The following is a 25,661-nucleotide window of genomic DNA, read 5'->3' on the forward strand; positions in this document are numbered from 1 at the left end:
AGGTATGATGAAAGAAATAGAGATTAGAAAAAAAGAAGTAAAAGGCAGCTGAGAAGAAACAAGTAAGCAAATATAATGATTTCTCTCCTTTTTTTTTTTTTTTCGAGACAGAGTCTTGCTTTGTTGCCCAGACTGGAGTGCAGTGGTGCAATCTCGGCTCTCTGCAGCTTCTTCCTCCTGGGCGCAAGCGATTCTCCTGCGTCAGCCTCTAGAGTAGCTGGGACTATAGGCACACGCCACCAGGCCCGGGTAATTTTTGTATTTTTAGTAGAGGTGAGGGTTTTGCCATGTTGGCCAGGGTGGTCTCAAACTCCTGGCCTCAAGTGATCTGCCTGCCTCTGCCTCCCAAAATGCTGTGATTATAGGTGTGAGCCACCACACCCAGCCTGTTGTTCATTTCTTTTCTTATCTTTTTTTTTGAGACAGAGTTTTGCTCTTGTTGCTCAGGCTAGAGTGCAATGGCACCATCTCGGATCACTGCAGCCTCCTGGGCTCAAGCGACTCTCCCGCCTCAGCCTCCCAAGTAGCTGGGATTACAGGCATGCCCCACCATGCCCAGCTAATTTTGTATTTTTAGTAGAGATGGGGTTTCACCATGTTGGTTAGGCTTGTCTCTTACTCCTGACCTCAAGTGATCCACCCGCCTTGTTGTCCCAAGGGGATGCTGGGATTATAGGCGTGAGCCACTGTGCCCAGCCTGTTCAATTCTTTATGTTAGCATTTGTCTGCTTTTGTACAAAGCTTAAATAGAGTCTAGATAATGTAAAACTCAGCTGTGAAAAATGTTAAGTTCTCTAAGATTCCTGAAAGTCTCTGCAGGTCGGCTGGGCACAGTGGCTCATGCCTCTACTCCTAGTACTTTGTGAGGCCGCGGCAAGCGGATTGCTTGAGCACAGGATTTTGAGACCAACCTGGGTAACATGGTGAGACCTCGTCTCTGCAAAAACACAAAAACTAGCTAGGTGTGGTGGTGACCACCTATAGTCCCACCTTTACGGAAGAAGATCGCTTGAGCCCAGGAGGCAGTGGTTGCAGTGAGCCAAGATCATGCTACCGCACTCCAACCTGGGTGACAGAGTGAGATCCTGTGTCCAAAAAAAAAAAAAAAGTCTCTGCAGGCAACTTAGTTGTACTCTTAAGAAAGATTTGATACCAGAAGTTTGAGACCAACCTGGGCAACATAGGGAGACCCCATCTCTACAAAAACTTAAAAAATTAGCTAGGTGCAGTGGTGCTTGCCTGTAGTGGGTGGATCCCTTAGGTCTAGGAGGTCAAGGCTGCAGTGAGTCATGATGGAGCCACTGCACTCCAGCATGGGTGCCAGAGTGAGACTCTGTCTCAAAAACAAGCAAAACAATGAAAAAATGTCAACACATTACTTGAAATACTTCTCATATTTGGTAGGGGAGGGAGATATATTGGGATAAAGGACATAGAAAAATAAGATTTTATTATAATATTAATTTCTGTAGTTATTCAACACAAATTAATTTTTATTGAGCATTTGTTATTAGGGCAGTCACTGGGCTTTTATGTCAGAATATAGAGATTAATTCCTTTCCTTAAAGATCTAATAATGCAATGGATGTTTTAGATTAGAAAAATGTTACAAGGACTATAAGAGAGATGCACAGGGTACTAGAAAAAAGGATCACATGGTTGTGCATTTCATAACTGGACAGTGCCTAAAATTATGAAATGAGCCATAAGTGAAGATGGTTTTACAGTTATATCACTGTATATTTATTTACCATAGTCTGATACTTGTGAATATAACTAGTTTCATCATATGAAAACCCTAATCCAGAATATATTCATATTTACATGAGTTGTGCTCTGCTCATAGTTATAGCAATAAATATATTCAATTTTAAGATTGTCAGTATTGAAAAATAGCATTTCTGCTGTGACATAAATATAATTTACTGAAAATGAGAATTAAATTATTTTTAAATGTAATTTTGTTACCTTCAAGAATATGTGTCTAGTAACGCTGAGTTTTCAGAATCTCTAATAAGTAAATAATATGCTGTTAAAAATGACTACAGGGGTCAGGCACAGTGGCTCATACCTATAGTCTCAGCACTTTGGGAGGCCAAGACAGGAGAATCCCTTGAGCTCAGGAGTTCAAGACCAGCATGGGGAACATTGTGAGAGATTCTGTCTCTATGAAAAATTTATAAAATTAGTTGGGCATGGTGGCACAACATCTATAGTCCCAGGTACTCACGAGGCTGAGGTGGGAGTATCCCTTGAGCCTGAAAGGTTGAGGCTGCTTTGGGTGTGATCATGCCACTGCACACCATCCTGGGTGATAGAGCGAGACCCTGTCATAAAAAAAAACAAATTACAACCTGAGGTATTTGTATTCCATAAATGCTATTATAGGACTTAGAACTAATTTTGCTTTCCAAAGTAAATGTTCTCCTTGTAATCTTATGTTATTCTAATAAATTCATTCTTCATAAAGAGTGCCAAAAAGCTTGGGATCATTTTTGGTCTAACACCAGAAATTGTGAATTATTAAGGTTTTAGTTGTTTAAGAATGATTGCTTTTCGATGTGGGCAGATCACTTGAGGTCAGTAGTTCAAGACCAGCCTGGCCAACATGGTGAAACCCCGTCTCTACTAAAAATACAGAAATTAGCTGAGCGTGGTGGTGCACACCTGTAGTCTCAGCTACTTGGGAGGCTGGGGTGGGAGAATCACTTGAACCTGGGAGGTGGAGGCTGCAGTGCACTGAGATTGTGCCACTGCGACAGACCAAGATGCTATCTCAAAAAAAAAAAAAAAAAAAAAAAAAAAGATTGTTTTTGCTATATATTCCTATAAAAGAGGCACTGGCAAATTTACTGTGTAAAGAGGCCAGATAGTAAATGTTCTTGACTTTATAGGCCATGTAGTAGTCATCTCTGTCTTAATTACAAAAGGAGCCACAGACAATAAGTAAATGAATGGATGTGACTATGTTCCAATGAAATGTTATTTACAAAAACAGCCAACTGGCTGAATTTTACTTGGGGCCATAATTTGCCAATTTCTTCTCTACAGAAGAAAGTTAGTTAATAGTAATTTCCCAAATGAAATTATTTACATAGTTGCCATTCCAAGTGTCTTTTATTTTTGTTTAAATTTATGTTTTTCTTTATTTGTTTATTTTTAAATAGGAGCACCTAGGCTAAAATGTCAAGAACTCTTGAATTATATCATGGATACAGTGAAAGATTCATCTAGTGGTGCTGTTTACGGAGCTGATTATAGCAACATACTACTCAAAGACATTCTTTCTGTGAGAAAATACTGGTGTGAAATATCTCAGCAACAGTGGTTAGGTATGTTTTGAAGGTTGTTATTTGTGAATTTTTCCTCATGAAATGAAACTTCACCAAAGAAAGCACTTTGTCTATATCTGTCTATATCCCCCAAGTGACCTGACAGTTTAACAGTACTTTAGTAAAATTATGTGGTTATCGAACCTGACCCTTAATTTTTATTTATTATGTAGCTTCTGAATAAAGTCATGAATAATATATCAGGTGCCTGATACCAGAGCTGGAATTACAGTTGAAAGATACCATCTCCATCGTCAAGGAGTTGACAGTGGCAGAATAAAACCCAAATAAACCAGAGATGATAATGTGCTGTGATACAGATATATTTGGTTTCAGTAGGTATACAAAATAATGACACCTAAACTCAACCATGATTTAAGTAGAAAGGGAGAAAACCAAGAGAGAGAAGTACCATAAAAGTGAAAGCGGGCAGGGTGCGGTGGCTCACGCCTGTAATCCTAGCACGTTGGGAGGCCAAGGCAGGTTGTTTGCTTGAGCTCAGGAGTTCAAGACCAGTCTGGGCAACATGGTGAAAGTGTCTTTACAAAAAATAGCGGGGGTAATGGCTCATGCTTGTAGTCCCAGCTACTCTGGAGGCTGAGGCAGGAAAATCACTTGAGCCCTGGAGGTTGAGGCTGCAGTAAGCTGTGATCACACTGCACTCTGGCCTGGGTGACAGAGTGAGACCCTATTTCCATTTAAAAAAAAAAAAAAAAAAGTGAAGGCAAGAGAGTTTAAACGGATGTGGCCAACATTTTAAGTTGTTGTAGAAAGTGTTCAGATACTTCTGAAACACAGAAGTATCTATTGGATTAGGCAGTTAGCACGCTACTTCTAAGGTAATGGAAATCAAATATATTAGAATAGAATGCATTAGAAGACAATGTACAGGACCCAGTGACTCACTAGATGTGTAGAGTGTGTGCTAGGGAGGAATCTGTGTTGTTACCTGTTTATAGCTGGGAGGTAATGAGAGACCACGAAGGAAGGAAATTATAGTCAGAAATTGAAATATTTCAGTTTGTTGATTTCAAAGATGGAGCATTTCTGGGTTTGAGAATAAGTAAAAGTAGGATTTGACATTAGCAAGATGATTTTAAGTCAGATGTCTAAGTCTTCAAATACACGGACTGTAAAAGTTTAGAAGCTTTTTTTTTTTTTCATGGAAAAGTGTTTAAGCTAAATTTTGCCAACTAAAAGACATTTGTCCATATTCTTTATTGCCATTTTATTATTTCGAAATGAGATACATGTGAACCACAAAACTACTACCTAATCAGTAACCTCACTCCCACATTACACTCTACTGTTCCCATGAGAATAAACGCCTTCTCAGCTGTTGTACTAATTTCTTATGAGTCATTCGGAGCCTTTATGTTACTCTGAACACAAGATAGGCTGTGTCTGTACAGGGCCCTCAACAAGCTTAGAGACAGCCTTTGGGGAATAGGCTGGTGGTATCTAGGTTACTTAGCCAGATCTTTCCCCAGTATGGCTGTTCATATTTAGGGCATTTTACATTATCACTTGTAACCATGGCTGTCACTGAAACAAAGGCAGTCTTTCCCCTGGTCTCCTTACTAAATTCTGTCATCTAGTGTGTCCTCTGAAACCCCCTTTTTATTTTTAAACTAACTACTCTTACTTCTTCTTTTTTTTCTTTTTTTAAGCTAACCTTCGCCACTTCTTCCTGGATGTTACTTCTTATAATTAGCCTTTTTGTCAAAATATTTTTTTACTTAGTTTTCCTTTTCTAAAACTTGCTTAGATGAGGACTCTGTGGGAGAAGTGAAGTCTGTGCTCAAAATATATATTCGGTACAGGTGGTGATTGAAGCCATGACTATGGATGAGATTTGTATATAGAATTTAGTGTGAGATGAGAAGAATGGCCTAAGACTGAGGCAGCATTTCCATATAAATTTTGGAATCAGCTTACTGATTTCTACAAAAGATCTTGCTGTGATTTTGATACTAATTGCATTGAATCTGTTGAACAATTTGGGAAGAATAGAAATCTTAACAGTGTGGAGTTTTCAAATCCATGAACAGTGTATATCTCTCCATTTACTTAGGTTTTTTGTTTGCTTGTTTGTTTTTTGAGACAGAGTCTCCCTCTGTTGCACAGGCTGGAGTGCAGTGGCATGATCTCACTGCAACCTCCACCTCCTAGGTTCAAGCGATTTTCCTGCCTCAGCCTCCTGAGTAGCTGTCTCCTGCCTCAGCCTCCTGAGTAGCTGGGATTACAGGCATGTGCCACCACACCGGGCTAATTTTTATATTTTTAGTGGAGACAGGGTTTCCTCATGTTGGCCAGGCTGGTCTTAAATTCCTGACCTCAGGTGATCTGCCTGCCTCAGCCTCCCAAAGTGCTGGGATTATAGACTTGAGCCACCGCACCTCGCCACTGATGTCTTTTTTGATTTCTTTCATTAGTGTTTTATAATTGTCAGCATATAGATTTCTTATTGTAAATTGACAAATTTTTTCTTTAATTTTATATATTAAAAAAAATAGACACAGGATCTCACTGTGTTGCCTAGGCTGGTCTCAAATTCCTGGGCTCAAGTGATCCCCCCCGTTGATCTCCCAAAGTGTTGGGATTATAGGCATGAACCACCACGCCCAGCTGCAAATTGACATTTATTTATAATAGTATAAACATAAAGATTTTGTATATGTTTTGTTAGATTTATACTGCAGTAGTTTGTAAATTGCATTGTTTTTAACATTTTCATTTTCAAATTGTTCAGTGCACAAAAATTATACAGAAGTACAGCTGAGTTTTGTATAGTGACCTTATATTTTGGGACCTTGCTAAAAACACTTATTAAATCTAGCAGCTTTCTTTGAATATTCTTTGGGATTTTCTTTGTAGACAAACATGTCTTCTGTAAGCAGTAATTTTTTTTTTCTTTCTTTCTGAGCCATGTGGCTTTTATTTTGTTTTTGTGCCTTATTACATTGGCTAGGACGTCCAATGAGATTTTTTTATTGTGGTAAAAAATATATATATAATTTTAACTGTTTTTAAGTGTACAGTTGTGTAGTATTAGGTGCATTCATATTGTTGTATAATCATCTCCACCATCCATCTCCGGAACTTTTTTTTCTATACTCAGTAAACAATAATTTACCATTTCCCCTCCCCTAGCCCCTGGCAGCTACCATTCTACTTTCTGTCACTATGAATTTGGCTATTTTGGGTGCTTCATTTTTATGGATTGAATGTTTATGTCCCACCAATTATGTTGAAATCTAATTCCCAAAGGGATGGTATTTGGAAGTGTGGGATTTAGGAGGTAATTAGGTCATGCAGGTTGAGCCTTCATGGATGGGATTAATGCCCCTGTAAAAAGAGGCCGGAGAGCTAACTTGCTGTCTTTCTGCCATGTGAAGATACAGTTCAAAGTCAGTAGTCTGCAGCCCCAAAGAGGGCCCTCACCAGAAACCCACAATGCTGGCATCTGGATCTGCTTTCAGCCTCCAAAATTGAGATAAATAAATTTCTGTGGTTTCTAAGCCACCTAATCTATGATACTTTGTTATAGCAGCCTGAAGTAAAGGACTCCTACAAGTATTTGTCCTTTTGCAACCTGCTTATTACACTTACTAAAATGTCTTTGAGGCTCATCAGTGTTAGAGCTTGTGTCAGAATTTCGCTCTTTTTAAAAACTGAACACTATTCTGTTGTGTGTATATGCCACATTTTGTTCATTCATCAGTTGGTGGACATGGGTTGTTTCTACCTTCTGATTATTGTGAATAATGCTACCATGAACATAAGTATACAAATTTCTCCTGAGTTTCCTGCTTTCAGTTCTTTTGATTATCTACCTGGAAGTAGAATTGCCAGATCATGTGGTAATTCTATATTTAATTTTTTAAGGAACCAACATCCTGTTTTACACAGGAGCTACACCATTTTACATTCTCACCAGCAGCACACAAGGGTTCCAGTTTCTCTACAGTCTCCCTAGAACAACTAGTAGAAAATGAGGATTCCCCTTCCAGGCCTTGAAAGCACTGCGTAATTGTGCTCCTTCTTACCTGTCTAACTTAACTAAAGCGCTTCTAATTTCTGTGTTTAAGCTACACTGGCAATTATTCAGTTTCTCAAACCTAGTGGTTTCCATTTTTTAAAATAGACTTTTATCTTTTAGAGGAATTTTAAGTTTACAGCAAAACTGAATGGAAAGTCCACTGGACACACACAGCATGCCCTACTGTCAACATCTTGCACCAGTAGTACATTTGTTATCATCAGTAGACCTATGCTGGGACACATCCTTATTATCCAGAGTCCAAGATTCACTTTTGGTGGTACATATGCTATGGATTTTGACAAGTGTATTGACATTTTAAAAGATCTTTTACTGTATCTAATGAGATGGTCGTATTTTTTTTTCCTCTGGGAGAGAATGGTAACAATTATTCACTACTATAGTATCATAAAGAATAGTTTCACTGCCAGAAAAATCCTCTGTGCTTCACCTGTTCATCTCTTCCTCCTTGCAAACTGGGAACCACGGATCTTTTTGCTATCTTCATGGTTTGGCCTTTTCCAGCATATATAGTCATGCATCTCTTACCAGTGTGGATGTGTTCCAAGAAATACATCATTAGGCAATTTCTTTTTTGTGTGAACATCATAGGGTGTATTTATACAAACTTAGATAGTATAACACTACACACCTAGGCTGTATGGTATTACTGCTCCTGCGCTACAAACCTGTGCAGCATGTTACTGTACTGAATACTGCAGGCAGTTGTGACACAATGGCAAGTATTTGTGTATCTAAACATATATAAACATAGAGAAGGTACAGTAAAAGTATGGTATAAAGGATAAAACAGCCGGGCGCGGTGGCTCAAGCCTGTAATCCCAGCACTTTGGGAGGCTGAGACGGGCGGATCACGAGGTCAGGAGATCGAGACCATCCTGGCTAACATGGTGAAACCCCGTCTCTACTAAAAAAATACAAAAAACTAGCCGGGCGAGGTGGCGGGCGCCTGTAGTCCCAGCTACTCCGGAGGCTGAGGCAGGAGAATGGTATAAACCCGGGAGGCAGAGCTTGCAGTGAGCTGAGATCCGGCCACTGCACTCCAGTCCGGGCGACAGAGCGAGACTCCGCCTCAAAAAAAAAAAAAAAAAAAAAAAAAAAAAAAAAAAAAAAAAAAAAAAATAAAGGATAAAACATGGTGCACTTGTCTAGGGCACTTACCATGAATCCTTTTCAGATTGCCTTCTTTCATTTAGTAATATGCATTTAAGTTTCCTTCATGTCTTTTTCTTTCTTTTTTCTTTTTATTTCTTTTTTATTTTTGAGGTAGGGCCTCACTCTGTCACCCAGGCTGGAGTGTGGTGGTGCGATCATGGCTCACTGCAGCTTCAACCTCCTGAGCTCAAATGATCCTCCCACCCCCTTCCAAGTAGCTGGGACCACAGACACAAGCTATCACACCCTGCTAATTTTTCATTTTCAATAGAGATAAGGTCTTATTATGTTGCTCAGGCCAGCAACTTGAACTCAGCCTCACAAAGTGTTGGGATTACAGGTGTGAGCCACCGTTCTCAGCTCCTCCATGTCTTTTTATGGCTTGATAGGCTGAGGTGGGAGGATCACTTAAGCCCAGGAGTCCAAATCCAGCCTGGGAAGCATAGTGAGACTTCCGTCTCTTAAAAAAAACAAAAAAAGACCAAAGTTACTGATATTAGAAATGAAATGAGATCTAATTGCAGATCCTATAGATATTAAAAGGATAATAAGGAAACACTATGAACATCTCTTAATTTAAATGGGTCAGTTCCTCAAAAGCATACATTATCAAAAGTTATCCAATATAAAATAGATAATTTGACTAGTCCCATAACTATTAGAATAGATTGAATTAAAGAAATTAAATCCATAATTTAAAGCCTTTCATAAGACAAATTGGGAACAAGATAAGGATATGTACTCTCACCACTCCTTTTCAACATTATATTGGAGGTTCTAGCCAGAGTAGTTAGACAAGAAAAATAAAAGACATACAGATTGGAAAGGAAGAAATAACACTTCCCTTTTGTAGATGACATGATTGTCTATATTTAAAGTCCCAATATACACAAGTATAACTGTGTAATCATGTTATTTGGGGGCTGGGCACAGTGGCTCACACCTGTAATCTCAGCACTTTCGGAGGCTGAGGCAGGTGGATCATCTGAGATCAGATGATGGCTTCCTCTAAAACAGGGCAGATTTACCTATAGCCTCTTCATTATAAAAAGCTTGCAGTTTCTCTGTTATAACTCAGTCCACTGTGTCACAGTGTCAGGTGTCCCATTTCATCTTGCCTTTGGTACTGGGGAACTGGTGCAAAAATGAAGGCAGTCTGGCTACTATCGTTGCTGGGAGAAATAACTGTCCTTTTTGTCTTATCAGGAATCTCAGGTCTCCTGCCAGCACTCAGGAAACTGTCATGCTAATTTATTAGGTAACAAGTAGGGTAAAATCTCAGCCAGGCACAGTGGCTTATGTGTGTAATCCTAGCACTTTGGGAGGCCAAAGCAGGTGGATCACTTGAGCCCAGGAGTTCAAGACCAGCCTGGGCAACATGGTGAAACCCTGTCTCTACCTAAAATACAAATCAGTTGGGTGTGGTTGTGTGGACCTCTAGACCCAGCTACTTGGGAGGCTAAGGTGGAGGATGACCTGAGTCTGGGGAGACTGAAGCCACAGTGAGCCGCGATCTTACCACCACACTCCAGTTTGGGTGACAGAGTAAGACTCTACCTCAAATAAATAAGAAACAAACCAAGCAGAGTAAAATTTCATACCCTTCATAGGTCTCAACACATTTTGTGCATATTAATAATCAAACAGTATTATTATTTTAAAAAACTGCGGAGGCCAGGCCCAGTGACTCATGCCCATAATCCCAGCACTTTGGGAGGCCAAGATGGGTAGATTACTTGAGGCCAGGAGTTTGAGAGTAGCCTGACCAACATGGTGAAACCCCATCTTTACTAACAATACAAAAATCAGCCAGGCATGGTTTTGTGTGCCTGTGGTCCCAGCTACTTGGGAGGCTGAGTCATGAGAATCACTTGAACCCAGGAGGCAGAGGTTGCCGTGAGCCAAGATTGCACCATTGCACTCCAGCATGGACGACAGAGCAAGACTTTGTCTCAAAAAGAAGAAAAAAGAAAAAAAAAAAAAACCGGTGGAGTATGTACTGTAAGTGCTTTGTTGGGCCTAGGTGATGGAACAGAGGCTTAGAGAAGTAATGTGTCTGCGATCTGGCTCTTAAACTGGTGCCCTCACAGCAGTTTATAGTTGTTTCTGTCTTAAAGGCATTTTATATAAGATAAAATTAAATACTGATAGAGTACTTTTACTATGTTAAAAGTAAATTAGTGCTGTTTTAAAATCATTTTTCTGTATGGGATTATGGAATATTTAAGTTGTAACATTTAATACATTTCGATTTTTAAAAAATCATGACTAATAATTTTTTTTTCTTTTTTTTAAGAATTGTTCTCTGTGTACTTCAGGCTTTATCTGAAACCTTCACAAGATGTTCATAGAGTTTTAGTGGCTAGAATAATTCATGCTGTTACCAAAGGATGCTGTTCTCAGACTGATGGATTAAATTCCAAATTTTTGGACTTTTTTTCCAAGGCTATTCAGTGTGCGAGGTAATCTAATCCCTTTTTCTTTTGTATTGAAATACTTTTGACCTTCTTGCAAGACCATGTTTTAGACTCAATAACTAAAAATTCTACCTTTAAATAAAACATTGATCCATTATAACAACTAGTGGATTCCTGAAGAGACAACCAAGTCTGACACTTTCTGAATATCCAATATGCAGAACACTGCACGATGTTTTCACGTGGGAGATGTGTCTTGCTGATGTTCTGTTGACCAGGAAAGTTAAATATCCTCTAAGTCGTTGCATTTCCCCCATTTTTGAGGATGGTTGTAATATACTGAGAATAAAATAAAATAGGAAAATATTTTGGAAGTATTACTATTGTACATATGTGTGGCAGTACTCAATTTATAATGTAAGACATTTTATAAATGGTGTTATGAATCAGTTTTGTTTATTTTTAGATAATGTTTTAGCAGCAGGGAGAGCTAACAGAAGTGGTCTCTTAACACCAAATAAGAACTAATTTTTTGTTAGTGTGAAGTAATGCTGTTATTATTATTTTTTTAATGGTTTTGAAATTAAGACTATTGTTTGAAAATTAGAGTTTTTTTTTCTTTTCTTCCAGCATACCACTTCGTAACTGTCTTCAATTTGTGTAGTTTGTTCCCCCTGTTACACCCAGTTGAGTTTGTTTGTTTCCTCACAGACAAGAAAAGAGCTCTCCAGGTCTAAATCATATCTTAGCAGCTCTTACTATCTTCCTCAAGACTTTGGCTGTCAACTTTCGAATTCGAGTGTGTGAATTAGGAGATGAAATTCTTCCCACTTTGCTTTATATTTGGACTCAACATAGACTTAATGATTCTTTAAAAGAAGTTATTATTGAATTATTTCAACTGCAAATTTATATCCATCATCCAAAAGGAGCCAAAACCCAAGAAAAAGGTATAAAGGAAATGTTTACTGTTTTGAATTGGCTTCTTCATTCAAACGTAGAGGTTTAAGTATAAAATTAGTGTTCTTTAGGAGACTATGACTTTCCTCTGGATTGCTCTGGTTGATAATGTTAATTTGCAATGAGGATGTTTTTCATAGAGTTTTTAGAATTTGAAGCAGTGGTGGCAGATTCTCTTATGCCTTTCTATTTGTTCAATACAATGTTAGGTATTATGGAAAATACAAACAAATCTGAGACATTGTTCCCTCTAGGAGCTAATTATGCATCATTACTTAGGTACTGAGGGGTCTGACACAGACTATAGGGCAAAAAAATTTAAAGAAAGCAGGATCTTGTTTATCTACCTATTGCTTTTATTAGAAGATAAAATACGTAAATTGGACTAAAACCAGTCAGATTATTCAGCTCGTAAGGAAGATACATACGTATTACTTTAATAGGAATGTGAGGCAAAAACAGGGAAATTGCTTCCTTAAGCCTCATAGTTACTCTAGGGCCCTGTTTGCCCTAGTAGAGTATCACTTATTAAGGAGAATCACTTGTTCTCCTTAATTCCTTCATATATGTCCTATACCAAGAGAATATTGCCCAGAAGGTATAGTGCTTTTCTGTAGTTAGGAACTTTATTGACTAGAACTAGAGTTTCCTCTTGCTTTGTCTGTGATTGCCTTTGGGCTTGTACTAGCCTTTGGACCAACTCATCATGGCTAGTATAGTGACTTTCTTAAGACAGCATACCACACTGAGTAATAGCAGCTATAATGGAGGAAATGTCTTGTAGCCACTTCTTTTTTTTTTTTTTTTTTTTTTTTAAAGACAGAGTCTCACTCTGTCGCCCAGGCTGAAGTGCAGTGACGTCAGCTCACTGCAACCTCCACCTCCTGGGTTCAAGCAATTCTCCAGCCTCAGCCTTTTGATTAGCTGGGATTACAGGTGCCCGCCACCATGCCTGGCTAACTTTTGTATTTTAATAGAGATGGGGTCTTACCATGTTGGCCAAGCTGGTCTTGAGCTCCTGACCTCAAGCCATTCACCTGCCTCGGCCTCCCAAAGTGCTGGGATTATAGGCATGAGCCACTGCGCCTGGCCGTGTGGCCACTTTTTATCAAAAGTAGCTGTGTATTTGTTTTATGGGCTCTTCTAATAAGTATATCTAGATAATATGTAGCCCATGAAACTACCATAAGTGAAAGAATAGTGACTTTTCATAGTTTTTCATCTTTTACTCACCTCCTCTCACCAGGATGAAGATCAGGCTTATTAGGAGGTGATATGATATGTTTAGGGATTTAGTTAACTGTGTATTTAGGATGAATTTAAAATTGGCAGGATGATGAGGATACCAGAAAAGCTAATGTAGTTTCAGACTACATTAATAGATTTTATAGTACCTTGTTTGTGGGAAATAATAGACCTTTTGTTCCACATACTAGTCAGACCACAGTTGGATTATCATGTTCACCACATTTTGTACAGTCAGCATTTTAAGTTGACTGGAACATGTCTTGGGAAATATGACTGAAGTGGTGAGAAGTCTGAATACTATGTCATTTGTACACTAGTTGAAGGAACTGGTAATATTTTTCTCTTAGGCCAGAAAAAGGCATATGGAGAACTTGGTCCTCATATCAAAGACGGAACATGTTAATTCTGTTTGCCTCAGGTGGGAGAATAAATTGGAGAAAGGCAGATTTTAGGTCAGAATATGGAAGAAATTTATAAGAGATACAGTTACGTAAATGTAAAATGGACAGTTGTGAATTAGAGTTTGTCAAGGGTCTTGTCAGAAGAGGCATTAGTACTGGATGGAAGGTTGGACCAGAAGTCTTCTAACGTTGATGCGGCTTGACAGCTGAATAATTTTGTGGGAGCTAGCAGTGTAAGCAGAGTACATAAATAAATTACATTTTAATTTTTTGGTTTACAGGTGCTTATGAATCAACAAAATGGAAAAGTATTTTATACAACTTATATGATCTGCTAGTGAATGAGATAAGTCATATAGGAAGTAGAGGAAAGTATTCTTCAGGATTTCGTAATATTGCCGTCAAAGAAAATTTGATTGAATTGATGGCAGATATTTGTCACCAGGTACAGTAAGTAGGTCATGTCACATTTAGAAATTTCCTGTTAATTTTTTTTTAAAAACTGGGCACTTTGGGCTTTTAAAACCTGTGTTCTTACAAAAAGCCTATAAAATGACTCTGTACATGCAACTATTCCTTTCAAAATATCAGAAATATTTGGAATTACCTTTGTAACTTAAAAGTTAATGCATTTGCAGATATAGACTTACTGAAAACTAACAATGAACTTTTTAATTCTTAAATAATTGTCTCTAGGAAATAAGGTGACCCTAACCCTAATGATTCGATTTGATTCGACTCTGTTTTACAAAGTGCTGGAATTACAGGCATGAGCCCCCAAGCCCAGTCTGTTTTTTTTTTTTTGCAATTAAGCTAGAGTTCACGTAACATAAAATTCATGATTTTGAGTTGTACATTTCAGTAGTTTTTAGTATTTTTACTATGTTGTACAACCATCATCACTAATTCCAGAAAGTTTTTTTTTTTTTTTTTTTTTTTTGAGATGGAGCCTCACTCTGTCACCCAGGCTGGAGTGCAGTGGTGCAGTCTCGGCTCACTGCAAACTGCCTTTCCCGGGTTCAAGTGATTCTTCTGCCTCAGCCTCCCGAGTAGCTGGGACTACAGGTGCCTGCCACCATGCCCAGCTAATTTTTGTATTTTTAGTAGAGACAGGGTTTCACCATATTGGCCAGTCTGGTCTCCTGGACTCCTGACCTTGTGATCCGTCTGCCTCGGTCTCCCAAAGTGCTGGGATTACAGGCGTGAGCCACCGTGCCCAGCCCAGAACTTTTTTATCATCCCAATAGAAACCTCATCCCTTCCTAGCATTCAGTCCCCATTCCCTGCATCTCCTAGATCCTGGCAACCAGCCACTAATCAGTCTTGGTTTTTGTGGATTTTCCTGTTTGGGACAGTTCGTTTAAATGGAATCATACAATATGTGAGTCTTTTGTGTCTGGTTTCTTTCACTTAGCATAATGTTTTCAGAGTTCATCCATGTTTTACCATGAATCAGTGCTTCATTTTTATTATGGAATAATATTCAGTTGTATGGATATACTCCATTTTACTTACCTATTCCTCACCTGGTGGCCTAATGTTTCTTAAATAAAACTCTTTTCCCCAGAGGTTTGGTTAACATCCTGAGTAGTAATGTCACTCTGTCAAATATTTTCTTAATATTGCTTAAAATTTCTTAAATTTAAAAAATTGAGTCCCTTTGAAAGTAAAGGTTTTTGCTTTACTTTTAGATTTCTTAGTGCTTTTAGTAAATGTTCCCAGGAAATAAAACTAATGCATTACTTGGTAACACCTGCTTTCTACGAGTGCCATTACTGTCATGCAAAATGTTTGTTTCTTACTGTGTTATCAGATTTATATGTTTCTGTAATGTATTACTCTTGCTTTATGAGTTCCCTGTATCTTCATTTCAGAAAGGATGTTTTTTTTTTTCCCCTAATGAAATATTAGAAGACAATAGCAATGAAAAAAGTGGATTTGGCCAGGCGCGGTGGCTCACGCCTGTAATCCCAGCACTTTAGGAGACCGAGGTGGGCGGATCATCTGAGGTTGGGAGTACAAGACCAGTCTGACAAACATGGAGAAACTCCATCTCTACTAAAAATAAAAAGTTAACTGGGCATGGTGATGCATGCCTGTAATCCCAGCTACTCAGGAGGCTGAGGCAGGAGAATTGTTTGAATCTGGGAGGCAGAGGTTGTGGTGATCCGAGATCATGTCATTCCACTCCAGCCTGGGCAACAACAGCGAAACTCCGTCTCAAAGAAAAAAAAAAAAGTGGATTTATTTTTATTTTACAGGTTTTTAATGAAGATACCAGATCCTTGGAGATTTCTCAATCTTATACTACTACACAAAGAGAATCTAGTGATTACAGTGTACCTTGCAAAAGGAAGAAAATAGAACTAGGCTGGGAAGTAATAAAAGATCACCTTCAGAAGTCACAGAATGATTTTGATCTTGTGCCTTGGTAAAATGTTATCATTTTCTCATTCAGTGTCATTTTATTCTCTTTTATGTTATTTTTCAGAAAACTTTCAGTGAAATCCTTTCATCTCAACCAGAACTAAGTCTTTTGTCTACCCCCAAACCTATTACTAGCAAAGGGATATGTGATTGCCATGACAAATGAGTACCATGTCTGTATATTTCCTCTTAGTTTGTTAATGTGATTGAATAGTTTTCAAATTATCCTTTTTTTTTTTTTTTAGGCTACAGATTGCAACCCAATTATTATCAAAGTATCCTGCAAGTTTACCTAACTGTGAGCTGTCTCCATTACTGATGATACTATCTCAACTTCTACCCCAACAGCGACATGGGGAACGTACACCATATGTGTTACGATGCCTTACAGAAGTTGCATTGTGTCAAGACAAGAGGTCAAACCTAGAAAGCTCACAAAAGTCAGATTTATTAAAACTCTGGAATAAAATTTGGTGTATTACCTTTCGTGGTATAAGTTCTGAGCAAATACAAGCTGAAAACTTTGGCTTACTTGGAGCCATAATTCAGAGTAGTTTAGTTGAGGTTGACAGAGAATTCTGGAAGTTATTTACTGGGTCAGCCTGCAGACCTTCATGGTAAGTTTAGCATGCATTATGTCTGACTTTACATATAAACACACACAGACACACACTCACATATCCCTGATCATTTTCATAGTTTGTTACTTCAGTTAAAGATGTCAAACTCTATTTCAGATGCTTTTCTTGTTTGGCCAAGAAGGCTTAATAAATGCATAAATGTCGAAAAATTATTAAAGCCTAATGTTAAGGAATTTCTTTTTTTTAATTAAAAAATTTTTAATTGATCTATGATAGAGTTATATATTTTCAAGGTACATGTGATAATTTGACACACTCATATGACACACTCATGTAGAGTGATGGGATATCATCACCCTACATATCTTTTCTTCATGCTAGGAACATTTAAATTATTCTCTTCTTGCTATTTTGAAATGTACAATAGATTAATGTTAACCGTAGTCATCCTACTGATGTATCAGACACCAGGTTTTATTCCTTCTAATTGTATATGTGTATCCAAAAGACTTCCTTTAAAGAATTACCAAGAGTTTAAATTTCTTTTATGTGCAATTTATCATTATTTATTCAATAGCCTTGTTAAAATTGTAATACTATGCACTGTTAATAAAAGAACTATTTTTTAATCAAGAATCTTCCCAAATGTAATCAGACTTTTAACAATTTTTATGTTCATTTAGTCAACTTAACTAAATGTTTGTGCCCGGCACTGTCCTGATAGATAAAGTCTTTGCCCCTCCAAGAGCTTGCTTTTCACAATTGTCCTTTGTTTTGTTACAGTCCTGCAGTATGCTGTTTGACTTTGGCACTGACCACCAGTATAGTTCCTGGAACAGTAAAAATGGGAATAGAGCAAAATATATGTGAAGTCAATAGAAGCTTTTCTTTAAAGGAATCAATAATGAAATGGCTCTTATTCTATCAGCTAGAGGGTGACTTAGAAAATAGTACAGAAGTGCCTCCAATTCTTCACAGGTAATTTAAGTTCATTAGCATGCTGCTGGTTTTTTTGTTTTGTCAGGCTCTCTCCACTTACTTGATGCCAGATGGCTTTATTTTATAATAGTAATGCAGAATCTCCCAGATCTAACCTTAATTATTAAATATTACGTTTGTTTTTACATTCTATCTGTATCTTTATGCCTGATTGCTTCTGAAATAAAGGGTTGTCTCACTGTGAGAATATGGGGGATGTGCATGAAGAATGCACATATAATTCTTTGAGCATTTATGTGTTCCTTTCTGATTTTTTAAATAAATGAGTCCATATATCTCAGTTATGTAGATCCTGGATCCTTTCTCATAATGGGAGTGTCTTTTTGGTAAAATATGTTTTATGAATGAGGTGAGGAAATGAGGAAGACAAAACAGGATGTAAGCACTAAGATAAAGGAATAGAGTCACTTGTCCACTTAACCTTTGCACAGATGGTAATTGGAACCAAATGATTGGAGAGCAGACCTCTGAATGGATCCAATTAAAGTACTTTTGCTTTAATTTTACAACCTTTTATTTATTTCAGAAATACTGTTAATCAGACATCCTGTTTCTAAACAGTATTGGAAATGATAGTAACAATGGTTGTCCTCCTTAAATTGTCCTTTTAGATATTAAGAAATTCAGTATAGATGAAAACAATTTTAATCTAGGATCCAAATTTTAGAAGTCAAGATTTATAGCTAAACGTGGATGTTAAAGTTTACGGTATTCTTTACGTGGCTTTTGGTCTTCTAAGTGAAGCTTTTTGTTTTTCTTTATAGTAATTTTCCTCATCTTGTACTGGAGAAAATTCTTGTGAGTCTCACTATGAAAAACTGTAAAGCTGCAATGAATTTTTTCCAAAGTGTGCCAGAATGGTATGTTATCTAATAATGTTCTTTGTCATTTTAAGCTATAAGTTTAATTACGAAGATGATAATTTTAGCTGTGTAGTAGCTGCATCTTAATAATTGTAAACTAAATTGGTCCAAAACAAATTGCAACTTTTAGCCAGGGAAGAGGCTATTTTTATTCAGTGGTTGTAATCTGTGTTATATAACATTAGACCAAGGTTACAATTTTTTAATGCTGTGTAGTATAATATGTGGCAAGTGCCAATGAGAAAAGTTGAGTGATTTTGCTAGGAAATTAAGAATACATAATTTATATGAAATAAGTTCTTAAAGATGTTACCCATTTCTGTACAACAACTATGATTTGACTATTTGTTAGCTTTAAAAACTAAGGATAATTGAAAACAAAAATAAATCCAAACCTGATTTTAGTTGATTGACTCAAGAGACTTAGATTGTATTGCTGTGACTGAAAACTACTCAATGGCACAAAGATTCCTTATCTCCCTCAAGAGGGCAAAAGATGAAAAAAATTCCTACTTTTTGGAGAAATTAATAGTGAAAAACAAATAAATACCAACAACAATAATGAAACTTGGTTGCAAGATCATTACTTTTCTAACTCAAAGGATGTGTAACTGCTTAACCATACCAGATATTAAAGGTTTTTAAATCTATGCTTGTTACTCCTTCTGCTTGGGGAAAAAAGAGTTGTGTTTGCGGAGAATGTTATGCTTAACATTGATATCTGGTATTTTTAAAAATACTTTCTGAATTTGCCTTTGAAATTGTAACTTGTATTTTTTTCTCTGTCTATTGGTAAATTTTGCTACTGAATAATGAAATTTGATACAAGTAGGTATCAAAGTCCAAAGGAGAGAAGCATTTAAAAGAATAATCTATTAATTATATAAGTAGTCTTTGAATGATGTAGACACTAGGTTAATGTTTCCCTTTGTAATATATTGCGAATACATATAGGCGAAGCATTAGGTACTTTGTTTATAAATTAAAGATTTTACTTTGTTGAAGTGACCACCACCGAAAAGATAAAGAAGAACTTTCATTCTCAGAAGTAGAAGAACTATTTCTTCAGACAACTTTTGACAAGATGGACTTTTTAACCATTGTGAGAGAATGTGGTATAGACAAGCACCAGTCCAGTATTGGCTTCTCTGTCCACCAGAATCTCAAGGAATCACTGGATCACTATCTTCTGGGATTGTCAGAACAGCTTCTAAATAATTACTCATCTGAGGTGAGATTTTTTAAAAAAAGAACTAAGTTTATATATGATTCAGCTTTGATAAACTGTTAGGAAGAAGAAATAGGGGCAGGAAAAACACCAAGGATGGTGGGAGGCTTGATTTTAAAAGCAAAGTGGCAGGAAAGGGCTACAAATTGGGACAACTTAGCATCATTAAAGGACAACTCAAGAATGATAATTTGAGTACTTCCTCTGTACTGGAAATTATGATAGACGTAAAAGAATTCCTCGTGTAGGGTAGTGAGGAATAGTAAGAGTTTAAGCATGGGGATTATATGATGGAAAAAACCTCTAAATACAAAGGAGGGAGATGTTACAGTAATAGAAAAGAACACAATTTAAACAAATCTAATAGATTTTGGTGGCATTTGAAGAGAAGACAAGTGATTAGTAAATACAATAAATGGACTAGCAATTATTTTAGACGTTGTCTAGGAATTTCCTTTAGCCTCATAAAATCACGAGTTCTCTTCATGTATACTATTCTCTTGCCAAAACTTCCATTTTTGAAAATGTGAAATGTCTTTCTACCTATTTCTGTGTATTCAGATCATCCACATGTGAAAATCCTTGCTAATGCCTTTCTTAGAATCTCAGAAGGTAAGATTCTAAGAATTTTTCTTTTTGAGATGGAGCCTCGCTCTGTTGCCCAGGCTGGAGTGCAGTGACATGATCTTGGCTCACTGCAACCTCCGTCTTCCAGCTCAAGCAATTCTCCTGCCTCAGTCTTCCAAGTAGCTGGGACAGGCACGTGCTATCATGCCCAGCTAATTTTTGTATTTTTAGTAGAGATGGGGTTTTGCCATGTTGGCCAGGCTGGTCTTGAACTCCCGACCACAGGTGGTGGACCCACCTCAGCATCCCAAAGTGCTAGGATTACAGGCGTGAGCCACTGTGCCTGGCCTAATAATTTTTCATCTTTTAATTTCGTAGTACTTAATGTTTCACATTTTTAATGACAACATCTTCTTTATACCATGGATATTTACATATGGTTTGTATACAAATATCTCTTGAACTATAACTCTTAAACATAAACTCTTAAAAGGGCATACATACTTTTATTAATCTTTGTATCCTCCACAGTGCCTTATTACATGGTAAATGATTAAATGAAATAAAGCCTATAATCTGTTGAAAGGAGTGAATTCAGTAACCAGGGAAAATGACCTGAGGACCTGAGAAGGGACAGTGTACCTCTTTGTGATCTTTTACTGACATTCTTCTGCACCACAATAGTAAATCACTTTCATTACAAAGTAATTTAGTTTTGTATATTTTCTTCTAAAATGCCATTTCCTACCCTATAGGAGCAAAAAAAAAAATCTGAACATCTTGTTTGTAACTTAGCAGATTCTTACGTAGTTCTATAAAATTGTCTAAACTTTTTTTTTTTTTTTGGGATGGAGTCTTGCTGTGTTGCCCAGGCTGGAATGCAGTGGTGTGATCTCGGCTCATTGCAACCTTCACCTCCTGGGTTCAAGCAATTTTCCTGCCTCAGCTTCCTGAATAGCTGGGATTATAGGTGCCTGCCATCACACCTGGCTAATTTTTGTATTTTTGATAGAGACAAGGTTTCACCACGTTAGCCAGGTTGGTCTCAAACTCCTGACCTCAGGTGGTCCACCCACCTCGGCCTCCCAAAGTGTTGGAGTTACAGGTGTGATCCACCATGCCCGGCCAGCTGTCTAAACTTTATCTACTAGAAAAAATGTTTTATGCTAGTCTTTGGAGTCTAAAAAGCTGAATAAGTCAAGGTTCCTGTTCTTCAGAAGCTTAAAATGTCATTTTATTGTCTCTTTATGTGACTTAAATTTCTACTTGTGATCTAAGACTTATAGTCATTTATTTGCCTGTGAAGCTTTTTTTCTTTTCTTTCATCCCTACCTCAAATATTTAAGGGCCTGCGTGTACAGTACACGCTCCACCCGAACCTGGTTGGCCATTAGGAGATACTTAGGCTATTTTTCTGGAGAATCCTGGTTATAATTCTACAGTGATCTCCTAGCTGTTTTTAGAGATATTCAGAATATGCCATCTTTAAGTCAGTTAACTGAACTTTTGTTTTTTAATATGTATGTAGAATTTGTTCTTGCAAAAGATAGAGTATACTAAATTATTTATGAAATACATATATTTTTATTTGTGGTTTACTTTAAGATTACAAATTCAGAAACGCTTGTCCGGTGTTCAAGTCTTTTGGTGGGTGTCCTTGGCTGCTACTGTTATATGGGTGTAATAGCTGAAGAGGAAGCATATAAGTCAGAATTATTCCAGAAAGCCAAGGTAGGAGAATTTATACTAATAAAGTTTCAGATTCAATTTAAATGAAATGTATTCCTGAGAAAATTATTACATTTGTTTGGAAGACATTAAATTTTGTGCAGGTTAATCCTTTCTCTTTTATTTGTGCAATATGAGAAGAAATTATACTATGTATTTTTTAATTGTTTTAATTTTTAATTATTACTATACTTTAAGCCCTGGGGTACATGATACAGAACATGCAGGTTTGTTACATAGGTATACAGTGCCATGGTGGTTTGCTGCACTTATCAACCCGTCATCTGCGTTAGGTATTTCTCCTAATGCTGTCCCTCCCCTAGTCCCCCACCCCCTGACAGGCCCTGGTGTGTGATGTTCCCCTCTCTGTGTCCGTGTTTTCTCATTGTTCAGCTCCCACTTATGAGTGAGAACATGTGGTGTTTGTTTTTCTGTTCTTATGTTGGTTTGCTGAGAATGATGGTTTCCAGCTTCCTCCATGTCCCTGCAAAGGACATGAACTCATCCTTTTTTATGGCTGCATAGTATTCCATGGTGTATATGTGCCACGTTATCTTTATCCGGTCTGTCATTGATGGGCATTTGGGTTGCTTCCAAGTTTTTGCTATTGTGAACGGTGCCTCTATAAACATGTGTGTGCATGTGTCTTTATAGTAAAACGATTTATATCCCTTTGGGTATATACCCAGTAATGGGATTGCTGAGTCAAATGGCATTTCTAGTTCTAGATCCTTGAGGAATCGCCACACTGTCTTCCACAATGGTTGAACTAATTTACACTCCCACCAACAGTGTAAAAGCATTCCTGTTTCTCCTCATCCTCTCCAGCATCTGTTGTTTCCTGACTTTTTAATGATCACCATTAAAAAGTCAGGAAACTTGAGACAGAATTGGTTCCTTGCTCTGCTGCCAGACTGGAGTGTAGTGGCATGATCTCAGCTCACTGCAACCTCTGACTCCCTGGTTCAAGCAATTCTCCTACCTCAGCCTCCCAAGTAGCTGGGATTACAGGTGCCCACACCATGCCCGGCTAATTTTGTATTTTTAGTTGAGACGGGGTTTCACCATATTGGGCAGGATGGTCTTGATCTCCTGACTTCGTGATCTGCCTGCCTTGGCCTCCCAAAATGCTGGGATTACAGTCATGAGCCACCATGCCCAGCCTATGTATTCTTAAAATTTGAAATTACTGTAAGCCAACTATAAATAATAGTAAATGAAGTAATATCACATTAAAATTTAATCTCATTAAAATATTGATTTTTGTCTTTTTTAAAGTTTTCCCTTTGATCAGTTATATTGAAGAATCTTTGATTAAGGGTGTTAATCAACTGGCTGTAAGAATGAAATTCTTATCTCTTGGTAGTACTCTGTTACTGGTATGATATGCAGGAACAGAGTATAAGATTTGCCATTTAAAAAAATTGTTAATGATTTTTGCTTATGCTGTATAACTACGTGGAACTTCTAAGAACATTTCATTTTTTCTCTTAAGTGCACTTTATTTTTTATTTTATAGTTTGTCCAAGATCAAAGTACACTTTAAAAAGCAATACTAAACTATAATTTTAACTGGAATTTGCATTTTTCCTTCTATTCGTAATAGTCTCTAATGCAATGTGCAGGAGAAAGTATCACTCTGTTTAAAAATAAGACAAATGAGGAATTCAGAATTGGTTCCTTGAGAAATATGATGCATCTATGTACACGTTGCTTGAGTAACTGTACCAAGGTAAGATTTTATTCTTCTTGTTTTGTTTTGTGAGATAGGATCTTTCTCTGTCACCCGGGCTGCAGTGCAGTGAGATTGTCACAACTCACTATAGCCTTGACCTCCTGGTTTCCAGCAATTCTCCTGCCTCAACCTCCCAAGTAATTGGGACTACATTCATGTACCACCTAGCTAAAATTTTCTTTTTACTTGAAATTGTAGCCTATGCAAGGGATTGATTACTGGTTGGCGTTACTGTTTTGGTGTCCACTCATAAGTTTATTTTTTACTTTTATTTTTATTCTTTTTTTTGATATAGTCGCTCGCTCTTTTACCCAGAGTGAGGGATCACATCACTGCGATCCAGCAGCTTTGACTTCCTGAGCTCAAGTGATCCTCCCACCTCAGCCTCCTTAGTAGCTGGGACTACAAGTGTATACCACCATGCCAGGTTGATTTTTGTATTTTTGTATTTTTTTGTTTTGATGGGTTTTACACATTGCCCCAGCTAGTCTCAAACCCTGGGCTCAAGTGATCCTTCCACCATGGCGTCTCAAAGTGCTGTGATTACAGGTTTGAGCTACCATATCTGGTCACATTCGTAAGTTACACAAACCGATTTAAAATTAAATTGAATGGTACATAAAGGTAATATCCAGACGAAGAAGCAATAGGAATCTGAGTTTCTCATGAAACTAATTTTATAATTTCAGGAAGTTTTCTGAGATTGTCTTACAACTTTTATATACAACCATAAAGATAACTTTTTTATTCCTAGGATATTTTTATTCAGTTAATAAAAATTTTTTTGACCCAAACTATGTGGTATGCATAGCAGGGCTAGTGAGCAGCACAACAATAACTCCAGCACATACTTTACTTTCTTTTGCTCAGATCATCTTACATAACATTTGGTAGAAAGAGTGCTACTGTGTGTAATCTTTGTTTTTATCTGCAGCAGCCTGTGGGGTAGCCAAGCCAGGCCCCAGAGTATTGATAATAATTGGAAATATATTTGAAACCTAGTATTAGGTACATGGCCATATATCAATATTATCAACGTATTTCTTGGTTTTGTAACGTGTTTTTCCTCCCTTTTGGTGTAAGTGGGGAAGGAGAAAAGTAGAAGAATAAACTCTAACCTATAATTATAGCTTACTTATGTTTAGGGTCAATAGCTGTTACTTTAATGTTGTTAAAGCACAATGAAAGATGCACAGTATAGTTATTATTACTCTAAGAAAAGATGTGTTTTTGAAGCAGTGTATATCTTGGCCCTGATAGTAAACTATTTATCTACATTTCATTCAAGATAGAGAAAACACTATCTGCCAAGAATAATTGTTTTTATTTCTTTGTTGCTTGGTTCTTTGTTTGTCTTAATTGCAGAAGAGTCCAAATAAGATTGCATCTGGCTTTTTCCTGCGATTGTTAACATCAAAGCTAATGAATGACATTGCAGATATTTGTAAAAGTTTTGTAAGTATGCTTCCTTTTTTTTCTTACCATATTTTGATTCTAATAGGCATAATTTTTTTGTTGAAATATCTTTGTAAATAAGGATGCATCTCACAACGTATAGCATCTTACATTTTTATAAATGTGGAAATCAAGGCCGGGCGCGGTGGCTCACGCCTGTAATCGCAGCACTTTGGGAGGCCGAGGTGGGTGGATCACAAGGTCAGGAGATTGAGACCATCCTGACTAACATGTTGAAACCCTGTCTCTACTAAAAATACTAAAAAATTAGCCGGGCATGCTGACATGTACCTGTAGTCCCAGCTACTCAGGAGGCTGAGGCAGGAGAATCACTTAAACCTGGGAGGCAGAGATTGCAGTGAGCCAAGATCATGCCACTGCACTCCAGCCTAGGCGACAGAGTGAAACTCTGTCTCCAAAAACAAAAATTTTTTTTAAATAAAATAAAATGTGGAAATTAAATAAAGTTACTTGTCTTGTGGGGAAATACACCTGACTGCTT

At 37.4% G+C, this 25,661-nt stretch overlaps 1 protein-coding gene across 3 annotated transcripts in view; it reads left to right on the forward strand.

Annotated features, from left to right (window-relative positions):
* ATM (ATM serine/threonine kinase) overlaps positions 1–25,661 on the forward strand; it is a 132,800-nt gene that overhangs the window by 9,819 nt on the left and 97,320 nt on the right. For all 3 annotated transcript variants that reach the window (XM_023208184.1, XM_023208186.3, XM_023208185.1), the window contains exons 5-16: positions 3,168–3,332; positions 10,847–11,012; positions 11,679–11,917; positions 13,858–14,021; positions 15,838–16,007; positions 16,249–16,620; positions 17,368–17,562; positions 18,348–18,443; positions 19,452–19,677; positions 21,847–21,972; positions 23,576–23,701; positions 25,070–25,159. In XM_023208184.1, the coding sequence (XP_023063952.1) occupies positions 3,168–3,332; positions 10,847–11,012; positions 11,679–11,917; positions 13,858–14,021; positions 15,838–16,007; positions 16,249–16,620; positions 17,368–17,562; positions 18,348–18,443; positions 19,452–19,677; positions 21,847–21,972; positions 23,576–23,701; positions 25,070–25,159 (2,135 nt within the window). The remainder of the gene's footprint in view (positions 1–3,167; positions 3,333–10,846; positions 11,013–11,678; positions 11,918–13,857; positions 14,022–15,837; positions 16,008–16,248; positions 16,621–17,367; positions 17,563–18,347; positions 18,444–19,451; positions 19,678–21,846; positions 21,973–23,575; positions 23,702–25,069; positions 25,160–25,661) is intronic.

The sequence above is a fragment of the Piliocolobus tephrosceles genome, chromosome 13 (assembly GCF_002776525.5).
Source record: "Piliocolobus tephrosceles isolate RC106 chromosome 13, ASM277652v3, whole genome shotgun sequence".
Lineage (NCBI taxonomy): Eukaryota > Metazoa > Chordata > Mammalia > Primates > Cercopithecidae > Piliocolobus > Piliocolobus tephrosceles.